At 42.9% G+C, this 17,907-nt stretch overlaps 1 protein-coding gene across 2 annotated transcripts in view; it reads right to left on the minus strand.

Annotated features, from left to right (window-relative positions):
- Positions 1-5,569: 5,569 nt before the first annotated feature.
- ROR1 (receptor tyrosine kinase like orphan receptor 1) overlaps positions 5,570-17,907 on the minus strand; it is a 170,897-nt gene continuing 158,559 nt past the window's right edge. The window contains exons 7-9 of one of the 2 annotated variants that reach the window (XM_069788515.1): positions 17,074-17,319; positions 12,545-12,756; positions 5,570-8,594 (exon numbers count right to left, since the gene is read on the minus strand). In XM_069788515.1, the coding sequence (XP_069644616.1) occupies positions 7,170-8,594; positions 12,545-12,756; positions 17,074-17,319 (1,883 nt within the window). In that variant the 3' untranslated portion in view covers positions 5,570-7,169. The remainder of the gene's footprint in view (positions 8,595-12,544; positions 12,757-17,073; positions 17,320-17,907) is intronic. The other variant, XM_069788516.1, reaches the window with a different exon arrangement.

Consider the following 17,907-nt stretch of genomic DNA (forward strand, 5'->3'; position numbering starts at 1 on the left):
GTGTGGGGCAAATTAGCGGGTGCCTCTGCCGCAGCGTCCTTGTGGGGTGACCTCCCGGAGGTACCCCGTCCCCGAGGGGGGCTCGGAGGGCCGTGCCCACCACGTTCCCCTTGACCAGCCCCAGTTCCTCCCTCCAGAACAGGGAGTCCTTGCTCTCCTCCCTGGTTGCGGAGGTTCCCCCGCCTTCGTTTCCCATCCGCCACGCTGCGGTGTTCATCCCCGCCGCAGTCCTCCATCCCATCTCCTCCACCCTCCTGTCTTCCTCACCTGCCTCCTCGCTCTCCTGGCTCCTACTTCAGCCCTCCCCACCTCCATCCGCCCTCTCCGGCCCTTCCAAGCCGCGCTTCCCTCAAACATACATCTCTTTTTCCCAGATCCAGACTTTTTGCCCAACTTTTCCTGTGCCGCACCTCCCTGGTGCAAGGTGCACGGGGACTGTCACCCTTCTGCAGCTCCAAAGGACCCGTCCCCGTAGGAAGCGTCGTGGTGGCCTCTCCATCCCATGCGGAGAGGAAGAGGAGGCACACAGGCCATTACTCGTACCTTGTCAGAGAGCCGAATAAAGCACATCTGCGGCTCGGTGGAAGAAGGGCTAAATGCAATGTCTGATGTTAGGAAGTCACTTGTCCTTTTCCACTTCTTTTGGCCTTAAAATGTAGGAAGATGTGTGTGAAGGCAGGTGAGCTTACATTAAAGGGTTGGGGTTTTTTTTTTCCCCAAGGGTGAGGTGTTTTGCTCATTCTGCCCATGGCTCTGGCCACCTGGCTCCTCATCTGGCCCGTGGCTGTTAGTTACTGTTTCACAATGTTATTGGATTTTTTTTTAAACTATGGAAATACCTACCGAAAACATTTGAGCATGTATAGATACATGTACGCACATATATAAACAAACATGCACACTGTACTCCGAGCACCAGTTGTGGTTTAAAAACCCGTGTACTTCTTATGAATCTAATAGATATTTCTGTTTTAAGTTCCTCAGATGAGCAAAAAAATAACCCAACTTCTTCATAGAGGCTATAGGTTGCAGTGCTGGAAAATGTTCCTTTGTGTCTTAAGGTCAAAACTCATTAACCAACAGTTGCTGTTCCCCTCTGGAGGAGCAGATAAACCCCGGGGTTTAGGGTACAAATCAGAAAATTAAGGCAGTACCAGGTTGCCAGTTCGAAAGTTAGACACCGTTCCAAAATGCGTTGCGCTATTAAATGGAAAATAAAGGACACCACAGATGCTTCTAATAATTCCAGTTTCAAGTCAATTTTCCCTCCTTTGTCTTAAAGGGCTTTTGATGTGTAGTCACAATATTGTCTCTCTCTCTGTTTTTAATAATTTTATATTACCTCAGCAATATAACTGTCCTGAAATATACTGAACTTTAATCTTTGAGAGATCAAACAGGAAGAAATATGATGGGCTAGGGAGTGACTGACTTGGGGGCAATATTCTCTCCTCCTATAAAAGATAGCCCACAGCAAGATAAAAGTTGCTTCTCGGATTCCACGAACATCACATCTTTAAGAGAGGCTTTCAGGCCCACGGAGAGAGCAGACTTGGGGCCACAAAAAACCATCGCCATTGAAGATGCAGCCAAAAGCAAGCACGCTCTCACAGAACTCGAGGATGTGGTTTGGGTGACTACATACTTTAAGATTGGTCCCAGCACCCTCAGACCTCCTCGGTTTAGCCACGCTCTGGGAAGACTAACAGCCGAGAATCATTTGGCTACTGTCTTTTCACTGGAATAAATGTGCTGGCTCTGTCTCAAGCAAAAGAAATATCTGGGACAAAAGTGCAAGGTTACATACCAGGAAGACATTGTAATATCTGGGGAGGGGAATTTAGGAATCGGTACGCAGATCTTACGGACACAAAGGAGGTGCTCTTTCAAAACACAGCTAGTGCTTCCTCTCCAAAAGACGTTTGCTCTCCATTAGCTTAACCAGGCAGAAGCCCAGTTGCCTCGTTTTTCCACTGAGGTTCTCCAGCAGAACCAGAGGTAGTGAAACTCAGCTTAGCGTGGCTCCTCATTCCATTCCCTGACCACAGAATGATGATGAATTCATATTCTAAAGAAATACTGCTTAAAATATTGTAACATACAGTAAAGACGCTGTAAATTTTTTCTGCAAATAAAAAATAACCTTTTTTTGGTTTATTGTAGCACTTTGGAACAAAAGTCAGTTTTCGTACAAACTGTTCTTTTGAACAACTGTGTTACCATCTCTCTTTTGCTGGCTTGGGAACCTGCTGTATAACACACTCTGCGTTCATCAGAACCGTTTGTGAACTTGTGCCGCACAATCAGTTCTCACAGGTACAGACCGAAGGTTCAGGGTTTCATCAAGTTCATTACAACTCCTAAAGACTCCCCAGAAGGTCGACAGCCTGATCCAGATGCCACTAAAATCAGTGCAAAGCCTCCTGTGGATTTCAGTGTGATTTATCCCAAGCCATAAGGAACAATGAGAAGACTTTTTTTTCACAAACCTGGCCCTCCTCTGAGATTACCATCTTTGCTACATGTAGGCAGCCCTCTCTCCCTACCTGCGGCTTTATCATGTTCATGGATTTCTAATTAATATCTATAATTCATAGCCAGTTACTGTATCTTACACTTGCATGCGGGAGGGTGGGTGATAAAGTCATATCTACCTTAGCGCTTTGATGTACCCAACATCTAGTGTGACATGGTGTGACAACGCTCAGACATACTGAAAAGAGTGAATCCTGCCAACGAGCCAAATACCTTCTGATAAATAGAGTGACTAGAGCCAATAGATGTTGAGGGTACTCATTCCATAGAATTGGGTCCACAGGGAACAGCATGTGGTTGTACTTGAGAGAGTTTTTGTATTGCCTGCCTTCCCGTCAGGAGTGTTTTGAGTTAGGTGGACATTTTAAAAGTTCTCCTGGTGACCGTAGGTTACAGAACGGTATTGGAACAACAAGCAAATGTAACAGAGTATTTCCAAGCCTGTAACTTTCTTGGATATCCTTATTCATGCAAAGCAAATAATGGATTCCTTTTTGACAATTTCTCATGCTCGGGATAAACATATGCTGGTATTTCTGAGTTTTCCAGCCCAAATTTCTGCACAAGTAGTTCTCTGCTTTACCTTCTGTTTTCAATCCAGAGAATGCAGAAACTCACTATAATTGCTCTGTGGGAACAAAGGATACAAATCTCCATTTCAGACTCTGCATTTTGGTCTTTAAATCAGCAAATATTTATTCTGTATTACAGAAATACTAGCTAACCTGGAGGGAATGAGATTCTCCAGATTGAAGGCTTACTGAACAGTGTTTATTCAGAGTTTGATTTCCAAACCTCTAGAGCTTCTCAATCTATCACTGCATTTCCAACAGTCTTGGCTGTCCTATCTCCCCGAAGGAAGAAGGGATGATGACTCTTGCATGTAGCATTAGGAATCTGGAAAATTCCCTCTTCCTTCGTTTGCCACAAAAATAGCTTTCATCTGTATGTCTGCATTCCCACCTGCGGAGCAATTCCTTAATTTCTGGCAACATTTATTTTCCACATTGTCTAATTGGTTTTTAGAAGATTTTTTTTCCTCTAATCTCTCCCTGACGAATTCCTGCCTCTCTGCGTTAGCATTCATTCCCTATGCAGCGGTTGTGAGCCAGACTGTGATTTCAGCCTCACAGTTCACAAACTTCACCCGCTGAGAGAGGGAGAGAAGGGCAAGAAGAGGTCTTTGCAAGAGTTTTCAGGTGTATTGTTCAGTGCTGGTTTACATCTGTGAGTCTAAAAATATTTCAACCTTAAGGACCCAGCTTACTTTGAAATAAAGGAAAAACCCTAAACTGAGCTGTGAGTGGGCTTGCACTGTGGCTCCTGTTTTTTTAACAGAAAACCGCAAAGTGTGTGAGGGACTATTTTATGACTCCCATTGCTGCTCCACTAAGTATTAGGTTACTGCTTTCCTATCAGGGTGATTAAAGCTAAGGATGCAAATTCACAGCTAAGCTTACCTGCGTAAGACAGCAGTCCCATGGGAGCTAAGTGTGTATAGTACTGATGTGAGGGTGGTTTGACTCGAGTGTGGCTCATGCTTGTCTTTACAGAATTGAACCGAATTCTGGCATTATGCCTCATATGTTCAGATTCGACCTGACGAGACATGTATCACTTGTCATCCCAACTGGCAGAGACCATCTGTCCCGATGTCTCGTGAGCTGGTTCCCCAGCTGTCTTTTCCAGCCCGTGTAGATGAAAGAAGAGCCTCCTGAAGATACTTCCATTTTCTTCACACATTCACTCAGTGAAGGCTGTTGCTTGACAGTGACGAGCAAATACTTTGGTATCATTGACCACGATATCTCAGCATCTTTTTCAGCCATGCTTTTGCAGAAATGTCTGTGCGTCAACTATGGCACAAAGATTCTTATTTCTCTGTTGATTTCATTTACAGCATGTTCTTTACTGAAGATTTTGCAATAAGAGCATAACCTAAGGACCACAGACTCGTTTGGCTGCATATAGTTTCTTCTGTTTCTGCAACCAGATACTTACAAAGTGGCAGACTGTCTTTAAACTGGCACTGTTGAAATTTCAAGCCCTTAATGGTACAAGCTAAGAAATGCCATAGGAAAAATGGGTGGAAAAAAAAGCTTCTTCCTTCTCAGTGCATTTGATGCTTAAGATGCCAAAGAATTGTTTGCACTGATGCAACCACTCAAAAAAGTATGCAGGAGTAGATGAGAGAAAAGACGGATCAAGAACGACAATACGGTTACTGTCTGTTGAAGAAGATGCCAAGCGAGTGCTCCAAGTGAGAAAGAGCAACTCCCTAGCCTCTGGTTATGTTAATAGCGATGGCTCAGAGAAAAACATCTCATCCGTTCCTGTAAAACGCGTCTGTTCAAAAGTAATTTTTCAGCATTTGAGTCTGATAACCTGACACAGACATAGAAGCTAATAAAATGTAATTATTGTCTGAATCTTCAATCAAAACTAAATTTTAGCTGACAAGTAACATATTTTCATTACCGATCCTGATGTAAACTCAGTCCACATGGAAGCTGGCATCTCAGGTTCATAAAGGATCTCAGAAGTCACGGAAGTCCTTACTATGGAATTACTGATTGCTCTTAATCTGCAAGCACAGTTTCACGCCTGTGCAATGGAGAGGAAGCCTGACAGCTCTGGGTGCTGCCGCAATACAACGTACCATGGAAGCTCAGACCGATGCAGCAGGACGTAAACCTGAAGCGAGGGGCTGGAAGGGCGATGCTGACCCTCGGTACGGAGCTAAACGGCACCGATGAGATCACAGCAAAGACTGCGTCATTCTCACAGGGTAGTTACGCCATCCCGCTTCTCTTGTGTGCTCTGCAAATATTTGCACAGTCAAAATACTCCTTTAAGCCTCCGTATGTTACCCCTAAGTAATCTGTCCGCAAATATTATTTGCAAAACTCACGTGTCCCATTCAAGTGAGCATTTCAGCAGACGCCCTGCCTGAGCTGAGTGAGCAGATTTTAGCTCTCTGTCGAATACGAAACATTTCAAGTATCTTAGACCAAACGGAGGAAATACCGCTATGTTTATGTTAAAACAATGTTTTAATAAACAGCAGCATAAAATAATCAGTGTTTAATATCATCTCTGGCATGTGAAATACAAAAATGCACATATCTTAATTATAAAATAGCCTTTTCATTACATTTTCATGCTTGCCTAATTGAAATGCCCATAATTAATAAATCAATCATCAAGTAATACAGTGATTAAACGCATGCAGTGAAAACAAAGAAAAATATTTGTATAAGGTAGTGGCTGAATATCACCATAATATATTTCAAGAACATCTACATCAGGTTAAAAATAAAAAGAAACAGACCAAGATATAAAATGCAGAGATGTATTTTCACTTCTGCTGTACAAAACATTATCACACTTTTGTGCAAAAAGATAAAAATAAAGTCATATTATACAACACTGTCAACTGAGCAAAAGATTGTTTTTGTTCCGTGTACAATAAAAATACTATTCAGTACAAAAAAGTCTGTGAAAAACTGTAATGTACACAGCACTTTTGTAACTCATTAAAGTGGTTTCAAATGAATAATCTAGATTGCTTATACCTGAATGAATTTTTTAGTAACTATACAAATGTCATATTTCTAAGGTGAAAGTTAACCCTAGTTCACATTATTAGAATTGACAGACAAAATTGCTATCAATGGATTTGCTGCCTAATGGAATGTGAGTTCCCCTTTTTTCAGGGTTACTGGAGTCATAGTCAGTGAAATTACACATTGATCTGAAACAATAAATATTCCTGGGAAAACTGATTGTCATATATAAAATTGTGGTTTGGAGCTTTTCCATTAAACAGTTGCATAGCAACAAAAGGATATAAAATTTCTGCTTTAACTACTAGATTATGAAATGTTATCTTTGAATAAGCTGATTCAAGTTCTGAAATTAAAACACTTTAATTTCATTTCCTTTAAGGCAATTTCTTAGAACTCCAGCCATCTTTAGCAGCCAATAGCAGATGATTTTTGTAGACTGCAAGTTGGTAACTCAAGCTATTGTGCTGTCATATAAATGACTTTTTTTTTTGGTCTGAATCTGAACTCAGACTCCCAACTTAACGAAAGACCAAAATCCTACCTGAAGTAATTTATTCAGCTCTCAGATCACATATTTGAAACATAATCCTTGACTGCAAAATTTACAAATATTTTAACTAGCTATTGGAACTGAAATTGCACACCCAGTAGATCTCTGAATATTTGCATCTCCTAAAAAAGAGACAAATATTAAAATATGTTTTCAGTATAAAAAAGTTTCTGTGATTTAAACCACATCAGAGGTTTAAGAAGCTGTGAAAAAGCGTATGATAAGATGTTTTTATTTAAAAAAAAAAAAAAAGTCCCCCCTTCCCCTTTTTGAATTGTCGGTGGCACTTAAAAGAAACAATGTGTCCATTAACAAAGCTGAGTATTCATACCACAACGATCTTTGTCTGGTTGAGTCTGCCCATCCTGTTAAGCAGTTAAACTTCACAGAAGATACTTGCTGCAATGTCTGTTAAACAACCAGAAGAATCTTTAATAAAATATTTGAATATAAATCTTTTCTACGACTTTCTAGTTTGTATTGTAAATAGTTATATTTACAAAGGCCTCGCTTATTTACAATTCAGCTGAAATCATAGATTCATTAGGTCCATGGATGCTGGAGTCTCCTAATAGGGAAGACTGCTTTGAGTCAATTTTGTATGGTTTTTGAGTTTTATTTCCAAAAACCGTAATACCAATTCCCCCTGGATGACTAGGAATTGACATATGAGATAGCAAAGGAATATTTGCTTCCTGGTTGGATCCCGAAGACGGCAAACTAGTGACGTGACCTGTGCTGGTCGACCCGCTGGCGCTGCTCGGAGAGCGACTCTTTGGAGGAGGACAGTGCTGGATTACCCTGGGCGGACCTTGCGGTTGATAGTGGGCAGCTGGGAAAGCAGCGTATCCTGGTGGAATCGGGTACCCGTTGATGGGGATGTATCGCTGGTTTTGAGGTATTGGTGGTCCGATGAACCCGGCGATTTGGCCTTGTGGTATACCTTGTGCTGGAAACATGTAGTTAGGGTACCTAGGATTACTGAGATTACTAACTGGACTTGCGCTGAGGGAAGTCGTTTGAGTGGTGGCGTTCCCACCGGAGGGGGTAGTAGAACTAGTGTGACTTGAAAGACCCTCCCATGAGCGCAGCCTGGCATGGATTTCTTTAAATCGTGGCCTCCGGGATGGCAGATCGTGCCAGCACTCTGTCATCAGGCTATACATTCTGGGAGGACAGTCTTCAGAGCATGGCAGCAGTTGTCTTTTCCTGATCATCTCTATGACTTCTTGATTACTAAATCCATAATACGGTTGAAGTCCAAAGCTGAATATTTCCCATAAAACAACTCCAAATGACCAAATATCTGAATCGGAAGAGAACTTGCCGTACATAATCGCCTCCGGTGGCATCCAGCGAATTGGCAAGAGAGACTTGTTTTGAACTCTGTAATAATCTGCCGAGTAGATTTCTCTCGAGAGTCCAAGGTCTGAAATTTTCACGTGAAGTTGTTCTCCAATTAAAATGTTACGAGCGGCGAGATCTTTATGGACAAAAAAATGACTTGATAAGTACTCCATCCCTGCTGCAATCTGGACTGCAATATGCAGGAAATCCCCATGGTCCAGGCTGGATTTTACAGTCCCATCCTCATCGCTGCTGCACCCAACATCCGAATGCGGCGATCGCATGATGAGAAACTCATGCAGGTCTCCTTGGTTCATGTACTCGAAAAGCATGCAGACAGGTTGCTCCTGGGTCACAACACCTAAGAGGCAAACGATGTTAGGGTGGTGGAGCTCGGCCATGAGCGATGCTTCTTGCTGGAACTCTGCCCACTGCTGGGGGTTGTTAAAGTCTTTTAGTGTCTTGATAGCAACGAGCTGAGCGTGATCCATGCCTGGAAGGTAGAGATGTCCCTTATAGATCTTGCCGAAAGCACATTCACCCAGTTCTTCCATGAAACGAACAGCAGACAGCGGCAACTCCTTAGCCTTACTCTGTTAAAGAAACGACAGCAAACACACGTCAGAAAAACAGGACTGAAAACATATTGTTAAGTAAAAAATCTTTTCGCACAGGATGTCTGAAAGCCAAGCAGACTGACACAGGAACTCCCTGGGCCACATACCCATTTGGCAACGATCCTGCTCAGCCCTGTGAGACGCGGGCACTGGTGCGACGGCATCCACCCCGGGCCAGATACGGCCTGAGGGACACCAGTATCCCAACACCGGCAAAGCCCGGGGCAGAGTGCCATCTAATCTTTGTGCGCCCTGCTCTAAAACTTAATTTAGAATTACTTTTTACCCTCTACACAAGATCAGATAAGTAGTAAGTATTAGATCTAAATATATGCTGGAACCAACAGCGTTTCAGCAAAGGCATTTATATACGTGGGCTTGGGCATTTATATACTCAAAATTGAATCTGACTAATTTCAGGAATTGAGGCAATTCACATACTTTAAGTAAGTACATGCTGAAGTGTTTTCTGGGCCAGGGCCTAAAGTTTTAGCAGAAAACTTTTTTTTAAAAACTATGTCCTTGTAGCCAATTCTTCCTCGACTTTGCTATTAACCCTTCAATGTGCAGCAGAGACTACCTCTGTTCACGCTTGACTGAATGTTGAATCCTGAAACGTGCAGGACAGAGTCAGCTGGAAAATGAGATAGTGGTCGAGAAGAAAGCCAAACTTTTTTAAAACCCTGCTGTTATTCTGGGTGCATATATTCACTCTTAGGCCATAAAAAATTGTATTATTTTCAGACGTTAACTTCCACATGTAACACCTACACCCAAACCCACTCATTAAGGCTCCTCAGTATAGCCATAGGTAGTAATTTAAGGCTAAATGAGTTTGGGATCTATGTTTCATAAATTACTGTATACATTAGCATTTGCATTCCTGAAATAATATAACGGCAGCTTTACAGTGGCAAGATAGGAAAACAACTGACATTTAAAAAAATCATTTAAAAATGACATTTTAGAATAAATGAATTCTAATCATATTGGCCACATGACTTTTAGACAAATACTGCATTAATAGTAACAGTAACAGTAACAGTAATAATGATGATGATGATGATGATGATAATAATAATAATAATAATAATAATAATAATAATGAAGCCATTCAAGCAGGCAGCCAGTAGACTGTATGGTGATGGCAGGAAATTAGCTATATTGTTGAGGAACAGATGGTTTATATTATACAAATCCTTTAGGCTAAAACTTGTTTAGGTCTGGCATATTGTAAATTATATTTTAGTAATGAAAGTGAAATGACCTCTGTCTGACCTGAGGCTGGGTTCGTCTGTTTGAACCAACATAGTGGAAAACTATGAAAGAAAATGAAGTCATAAAGTTTTGGCAGGAAGGGCTCATTTCAAGTTAAGCGGTTATAAATCTGCTTAGTTTGTGTTTGACAAGTATTTGTCATACATCGGTGTACAAAATGTAAAGAAGTGTAAAATACATATGAGGCAGCACGCCAAAGTAAACCGAGTACAAAGGGAGAGCAGTAAGAGTGAAGCCCACCGCCTCTATCTCTTTATCGGCTCCTTCCATTAGGTGAACGACAAGACCAGCTTAGTTTATTATATTTTTTGAAGGCAATTAAAATCCCTTAAAACTGAAACAGGCTTTTGGACAAAATGCTAACTTTTTTATTTGTATGAGCAAACACACATCTACCTCAGTTGGAGCTCGAAACCTAAGCGTGTTTTTACCCAAAGTTGCCATTAATACTGGATACAGTATTTAAAAATAGGATTTTACTTCCTTTCTTTTAAAATTTTGTTTGAAAGGCAATCAAAACATTTGAGACAGGGAGAGCTGGGTCTCCCAGTGGGAAAACAGAGAATTAGCATAAAGAAGATGGAAAGCTTTTTGCAGCATATACTTTGAACATAAAAAGAAAACAGAGCAGTCTGTATTTGCAAACATTTCTGGGCAAGTTGCTTTCCTATGTTGTGTGCATAAGGCATCAGTGCGTCAGCAGTCCAGGTGGAAATGGTGACCTCATTAAAATGATGCTGACATTCCCATTATCTTCAGTTTAGTCAGGATCGTACCCCAGTGATCTAGTAGGGCAGGGACCAAGAAGCAAATCCAAATTTACCAAACTATTCCACGGAGGTTGGATGCAAGATGTAGTTTTGACACTTACCTAATTAAGTGGCTTTTGTACTATTACCAACATTTTGATATACAGCTACTCTAAGATGTACGCGAAAGCTGAAATTAAGAATTTTCAAGGAAAATCAAGATAAATTCACTGGGCCAGTGTGTGGGGGACTGGGGAGTTAAAATATAACAATAGACCAGACTCTGTCTGACCACCCCGAACAGATACCCCGCACAACAGTCCTGCTGGCACCATGACAGCAGCACCCAGTGCCTGCAACACTATTTAAAACAGGAATCCTAGTGTTAGCATTACGCCGTGTAAAAACATCTCTGTATGCAGTTTGTATTACTAATGGGCAAAAGCAGCACTGCATTTTCCAGCACAGCTGCACAGTGGGTTTACTTTTATCGCTGACTTAAAAAGACTCTCCTACTCTTTCTGTGAGCTGGTGGTGAGCTGGAATTTTCCTCTGCAACAACTTTCCGTGTCCATCCCTGCCACCCTGAGGCTGCGGCTCCACAGACACACGGGGCAGCACCCCCAAAAGAGCAAGTAGTGCCTGGGTGGCACAGCTCCATCCATCCCTGCCCCTTGTAGCGTACTACCCCTATCTCACGGAACACAGCTACATAAGTAACTGTCCCTAGGCTGCCACAATGAACTCGTTATAACCTAATTCTATAAACTTGACATTTAAGAGCAAGCAACAGCGGTATCCCATAGCTGCTTTACCGAACTTGAGACGAAAACTACTCCAGAATTTATTCAGAGATGAAGAACACAGCTCCTGAAATACAAGTGTAACATTTCCTGATGCTGAGTGAGCAGCTCTGCTGAAAGAACAGCTACAGCAGCGATATTTGAAGGTTAGAGTTCATACTGCTGAAACTCAATAAAATCAGAATTTGGATTCATTTTGCTATGTCATTTTCTAACAAAAATAACAGCTTACTCAAAGGCATGCTTGACTGCTTCAGATACTACAGCCGACACAGGTTCTATTCTAATTACTTGTAGCTACTGATTTTCACTCTGAAATGCTTCAAAAGAACAATCTCCATCGAGTTGTTGAAGAGAATTGGCATGGCGTGAAAAACAAGGCAAATACTCTTTCCAGGGCATTATTCTGCCTGTAGGTGGCAGAAGGCAGTTACAGCCCTGAAATGGGTGATCCATACAGGTTCGCAAATCGGCTGCCCTGCCAATAAACAAGGAGCTCAAGGTTAATCACCTTGAAATCTGAAATGATTTTTAAAAATGCTTCATGAACCTGGGACTACAGTGAAGCAAAACAATACCAGCAACAAGAGTTGCTATGCATGAGCTGTGCTGGCCAGAACTGCAGGCAGATTTTTGAGGCTCTGTTTTGCTAATTTCTCTTTTTAACTGAGAGAATGGGTAAGCCTGAAAAAACAAGGAACAAATCTTTCCAAAGTGATTTCAGCTAAGAGAAAGATGACATATGACTACAGCAGACCCACGAAAAAACTCTCAAGAAAATGCTGAATCTCATCTTTATCTGCACTACTTTCTAACTTAAATGAGGCAATTTAGAGATGCTTCAGTACCGGGTCGCTTGCTTTATTACAAAAAACCTCCAGCTCCTATTTATCCAGATACATGGACAATTGCCTCCACTGGTCCAGCACACTTGCTACGCTGCCGTCGAGAAAAGTCGTTACAAAAATTACAGCTAAAGGCACCAGCAGAAACTGCAAGTTGGAAATCAGCTTAATGTTTCAGCGCTGAGTTGATCAAAGCATTTAATTCCCTGCCTTTACAGACAGCAAATGTCGAAGCAGAAATGAGAGATTACCTTTGGTTTATAGGCGTTGAGCATTGACATCTCCACATTTTGACCTCTTACGTGTTTAGGCTGTCTTTGAACAGGGGGGGAGGATGACTTCTGATTGTTGCGGCAGATGCAGATGAAGAAGAAGAGTAAGGCTATGGCCAGGGGAATAGTAACACTCGGCACCAGGATATACAGGATTTCCATTTTATTCTTTTCCTTGGAATCCTTATAATCTGGTTCAGAGAAAAAAGAACCCAAAACAATGAATGAAGTATCGCACAGAGTCAAGTATATCCCTGGGTCAACTAGAAGTGTTAAGAAGAATAAAACATCCAGGTAATACTACTGCAATCCACCTTGAATGCTGTTTTATTTCCTTAATATTAACAGAGCAATTAATTTTGTTGAGTAACATTTCTGTAAGAACACAAAATGGCCAGGAACAATTTCCCTGCAGCATGTCAATTCAAACCTACTTATGGTCATAAAATAGCTGATTACTGTGAGGTGGCTATTGCTTGGGGTGAAATGAAGTAATGGTCCAATACAGGTCCACAGAAAAGTTAATTTCTAAAATAGCTTATGGAAGAAAGGCTCTGGTGGAATTAGGGACTCCTTATTTTAATATGTGTATTAGGTTTTGGTGCCATAGTTTCCTTAATCCAACAAAAATGTGGGGAGCTTTAAGGATAGTTGTATCCCCCTATTTATTTCCAGCCTCCTGTTCTCAACATCTCCTAGCACTGGCCAAAGCACTTGTGTGGCCACCCAGGGCACTGGAACAAACAACATGTGCAACTGCAAACTCATTTTCTTGTTAGTTTTAGGTGCAGGAGCAGGAGGATTAGGGACTCTAGAGCTGAAGAAATGGAGAACACCTGGGAGATGGGAGGAGATGCATGGAAATGGCAAGAAAGAGAGAGAACAGTCCTGGTTTTTACCCCAGGAAGTCAGGAAAGGGGTTCAAAAAGTCTGAACACAGACAAAAGCTGCAGCATAATCTTAAAAAAAAAAATCTTACATACTAAGGACTTGGTCTTAATAGGATTAACGGGCTAATGGGAAAACCCACCCCTCTACCAACTATATACTAATAGTGCATCATCTGAGCAGGGTGGCAAATGCTGGCACAAAGGACACAGCAATGATAGTTGAAAGGAAAGCTAGAGCATGGATAAAAAAGGAAGGATCCGGAAGAGGTTGGGAGGCTGGTTTATTTAAAATAGTATGCATGCTAGCCGCAATATTTGCCCCCTCAGCACGCAGCTCTTCACAGCCAGGCAGCGAGTGATTAATTTTAGAAACACGAAACCCTCTTCTACCACTGCCCAGCAAGGCATAGCGGGGCCATCAGACACTCACCTCCCTCCAGCTGGCTCTGGTTTCACAGGGCACGTTGCTTAGAGGAAAGGTGCAGAGGGAGAGGAGAGGGAGGCTTTGGAAGGAGCTCATGTCCTCGCGTTCACGCAGCACCCGCTTGCGTTGACAAGGACGTGCCTTCCAGCCGGACCGCTCTGAGCACAGGGACGCTGAAGCCTGCTTTGCTCTGGTATTTCCAGGAGCATTCACAAAATTTAGGGTATAATTACGCACGGATTAACACACTAACTATGGGGTACCCCGGGAACTTTGAGGATCACCTTGAGCTGCAAGATCGGTGGCCGTAGCCTGGTTGTTTCCGAGGGAGATGGTGAATATCTGCGGCAGCATCAGGCTTAGTGGATTCTGGCAGAATGGGGAATGTTTTATTACTCCTACAGGGTCATTTCAGTTTGTTTGTCTCTGTTTTCCAGGCTGGATTTTTAGAAGTGCTTAGCGGCCCACACAGATATCTTTTATGCGCTTAATTAAACATGAACTTGATCTGAGGCTTGGGTTTGACTCAAATTGTGACAGAGGCAAAGTTCAAATGGTTCTGGATGTCACTTTGCATAACCCCTCTCCTCTTACAGGCTCGCGCTGTCCTTCTGCTCCCCCCCACGCTCCTTTTTGACCATTCTTTTTAGATTAAGCTGTGCCATATGGTTTTTAATTGAGAGGAGAGAGAGTCCAAATATCTCTATGGCCTTTGGGAAACAAGAGAGCACCAAAGCACCGTCCCCATTACAGTCTCCCCGTGCCCGCCCAACAGAAGGGCGGTGTGTGCTCTCACCCTGCCTTCAGTGAACATCCAGCTCTACAGCGCGAACCCACTGTGGGTTTCCTTCGTGAGCTGCTGCCCTCTAGCACGGACACGCAATCAGTGCCTTTCCCCTCTCCCTCAAAACCTTCTTACATTTGTCTTTGCTAAGTCTCATGCTTGAATTACTCCATGTTTCATATCTTCATATATTCAGGTTGACAAACTTTTATGAAACGAATCTATGCAGCTTGTGAGACAACTGAAAGATACAGTTGAAGAAAGAAAAAGAAAGCATCAGCACGAGGCAGACGGAGACCTGGCCACTAGTTCATCACCTGAGCTATTCCAGTCAAAGGGAATTATTATTCTTATTAAGTAGCAGCCCCTGCTGTGAAGCCTCATTAGGTTAATAGGTTTCTTGGGAGCCACCCTAATTAAATCCATTTCCCATCTAGGCATGTCCTGGTGAGGCAGAATGCACAATACTTATTAAAATGTGCCTGAAATGACTCTTTCAGCCAGTGCAAAACCAGCAGAATGCAAGTCCCACGTGGTATTTTGGTTTTAATAAGCAGATTAGCATTTAACAACTAAATTACTACTCACCTGATAGAGCTCTATTTGTCTGTATTTAGAATAATAATGCCATATAACCCAGCTGTACAGTGAGTACCATTTAAGGCAGTGGTAAGAGGTAATTAAAACCCTTGTCAGGAATTCTTCAAGCCAGCCAGCCTATCTCATTTATTATCTAGCAAAAAGTTCAAATCAGAGACTTTTGCAACACGTCCAAAAGCATCCTGCTTTCAGCTATTTCAGATCAAAAGACTGAGCCAGTCCTGGGATCTCAGAGCCCATCTAGAGGGGGACTGGCAAGCAGCCCCCCCACCAACTCTTAATTACCCAATTATCCAGAAGTTGTGGAAAACACAAAATGCACACAGCTCAAAGGTCGTACGGTGGCAGCGCAGTGGAATACAGAAAGCTCAACGGCATCGCTGGCGGTGGACACGCAGAGACCCCTGAGCTTGCCCAAACCGAGCTGCCCAAACCCCCTGGGGCTGAGCTACGTCTCCTCACCCACGCGTCCGCTCCCGGGGTGGAGAGCTAAGAGCCAACGGTATGCTAAGGGGAGTCCTGCTGACTGCTGCTTAGATCCAGATTTTTGTACTGAAGGACTGAAAAAGATCTTCAGGACCGTTTATACAGACTGACCTATTCTTGCGTAGACAGTCTACCACTGCGCCTAATTAACAAGCAAAATAACTGAAGTTAAATGCACTGAAATAATAGCAAAAGAGATACAGAACTCTAAGAAGCATATATGAATGTTAGAGAAGTTTGAGATGCACATGATATAGCCCAGACTGTCTGCTTTTCCCCTGATCTACTCTTTCAGTAAGAACATAATTTAGATCCCATTTTGGCATCGATTCCCATCTTTCCATTAATTGAAAAAGACTTTGGAGCAGGCTCAGAACATGTCTCACTGCAGGAATGTTCATAACCATAACCAGAAATAATTTAATTTGGTTCTGGCTATCGAACAGTAACATCAAAAGGTATCTCCTTTCCAAGGGGAAAGGTAATGTTACTGTGACAACTTGTAGGCAACATAAAATTTTGTGTGAAACTTTGTACCGTGAATTTCCAGAACATTTCTGGGTGCATTTCTGGCATGTCCATGCAAATAGTGCTATTTTTTTCTTGGCACGCTATCAATATTGTTATTTCTAAATGCAGATAAAACAATTAGGAACCATTTGTTCAGGTCTTCCATCCACTTCCCCCGGGTCTCAGAAAAGCAGAATAAAATGACAGCTGAATCTCCATTTTTGTTCATTTTGCAAGACCAAAATGCAGCCAGAGCACTTCTGTAAACAGAAACCTAAAATACAGCTAAGAGGATCTGGCAAGATCATCTCTAATTTTTAAACAAGGCCTGAGCTCTGTTAAGCGAGGTTTGCCTTTATTAAAATGGCTATTAATAAACCAAGCAAAATGGAGAATGTTTTATAACCACTTTGTGGATCAGCGTCAACAGTACCACTTCTGTGATCCAATTTAATTTGGACTACAGAATTGTATTGATCGTAATGGCTACCTGGAAAGCCCAGGACGCTCGGGCTGGCAACGCGCTGCTGCTTCATCACCTTTTGGCGAGTGCTCAGGTATTCCCTACTAAAATATTTTCATGCCGCTACTTTGCCAGCTGCATGGGTGGTAAGTGCTCAAGTGTCTCCTTGGAGCGGGGATGTTGTGGCTTTAGCTACAAATGCTGTAGTTAGCCTTTCCTACAGCTCTCTTTTCAGGGATTCAAAAAAGACACTTTGCGCACAGCTCCCGTTTTGCAGGACAGCTGTATGGATGTGCCAAAACGGTTCCCCTTTTTGTTCCAAAAAGAAACAGAAAAAAGGTCAGTAATTACCACATGCCGGGACGTCGCAAAGCTCAGACTTAAAGTTCTCATCTAAGGTGAAGCACCACGGGGCGTCCTTCTGGTTCCCCGGGTTGCGGCAGTAGGAGTGACCCCCGTTGAGCTCGGGGTACCTGATGGCGGTGAAGGTGTGGGTGTGGGGGTACTGCGAGTTCCACGGCTGGCACTGCCGCCCCGACCTGGTCACGCTCACCGTCCCCCGGTAATCTACTCCTGTGCTGTTGTAGCATTTGTGATCTGAAAAAAAAAAAATTAAAAAAAAAAATAATCCGAAGCAATAGTTGGTGGCGGCAAGACGGATGGCCGCAGCACCCGGGGGCGGCGAGCTGCCGGCATCCCCCAGCCCTGGCGCGCTGCTGCTGGCCCGGGGCCGGGAAACCCAGTTTGGGAGCACGGGCTCCCAATTTGCTGCGGCTGTAACGCAGGGCCTGCTTTGCATTCACATTCCTGGGAGGATTTAAAGCTTATGCTTCTGTAATGAAAACAGCTTATGCCAAGCGTTTTTAATATAAGATACACAAAAGAAGTAAAAACTACAGTGGGAACCTGAATTGCAGCCATTATTTTCATATGAAGGTGGAGAATTTGTGGGAGCCACGTTTTATATTTGACTATTCAGATGTATAAGGGTTGTGAACAGGCTGCAGCCCAGCGTGTTCAAAGAGTGAGCTCAGCCGATGCCTGAAATTAGGCTGTATTAGGCAGGGTCAGCCACGGCCCCGGCCCCTACGAATGTTCCTCCTGATAAGCACCCTATACTACACCCGTGGTCTCGCTGGAGCACATTGGGCTGCTGCAGGAGGACAGGGAGGCTGAAGCTACTGA

The sequence above is a fragment of the Haliaeetus albicilla genome, chromosome 8 (genome assembly GCF_947461875.1).
Source record: "Haliaeetus albicilla chromosome 8, bHalAlb1.1, whole genome shotgun sequence".
In the NCBI taxonomy this organism is placed as follows: Eukaryota; Metazoa; Chordata; class Aves; order Accipitriformes; family Accipitridae; genus Haliaeetus; species Haliaeetus albicilla.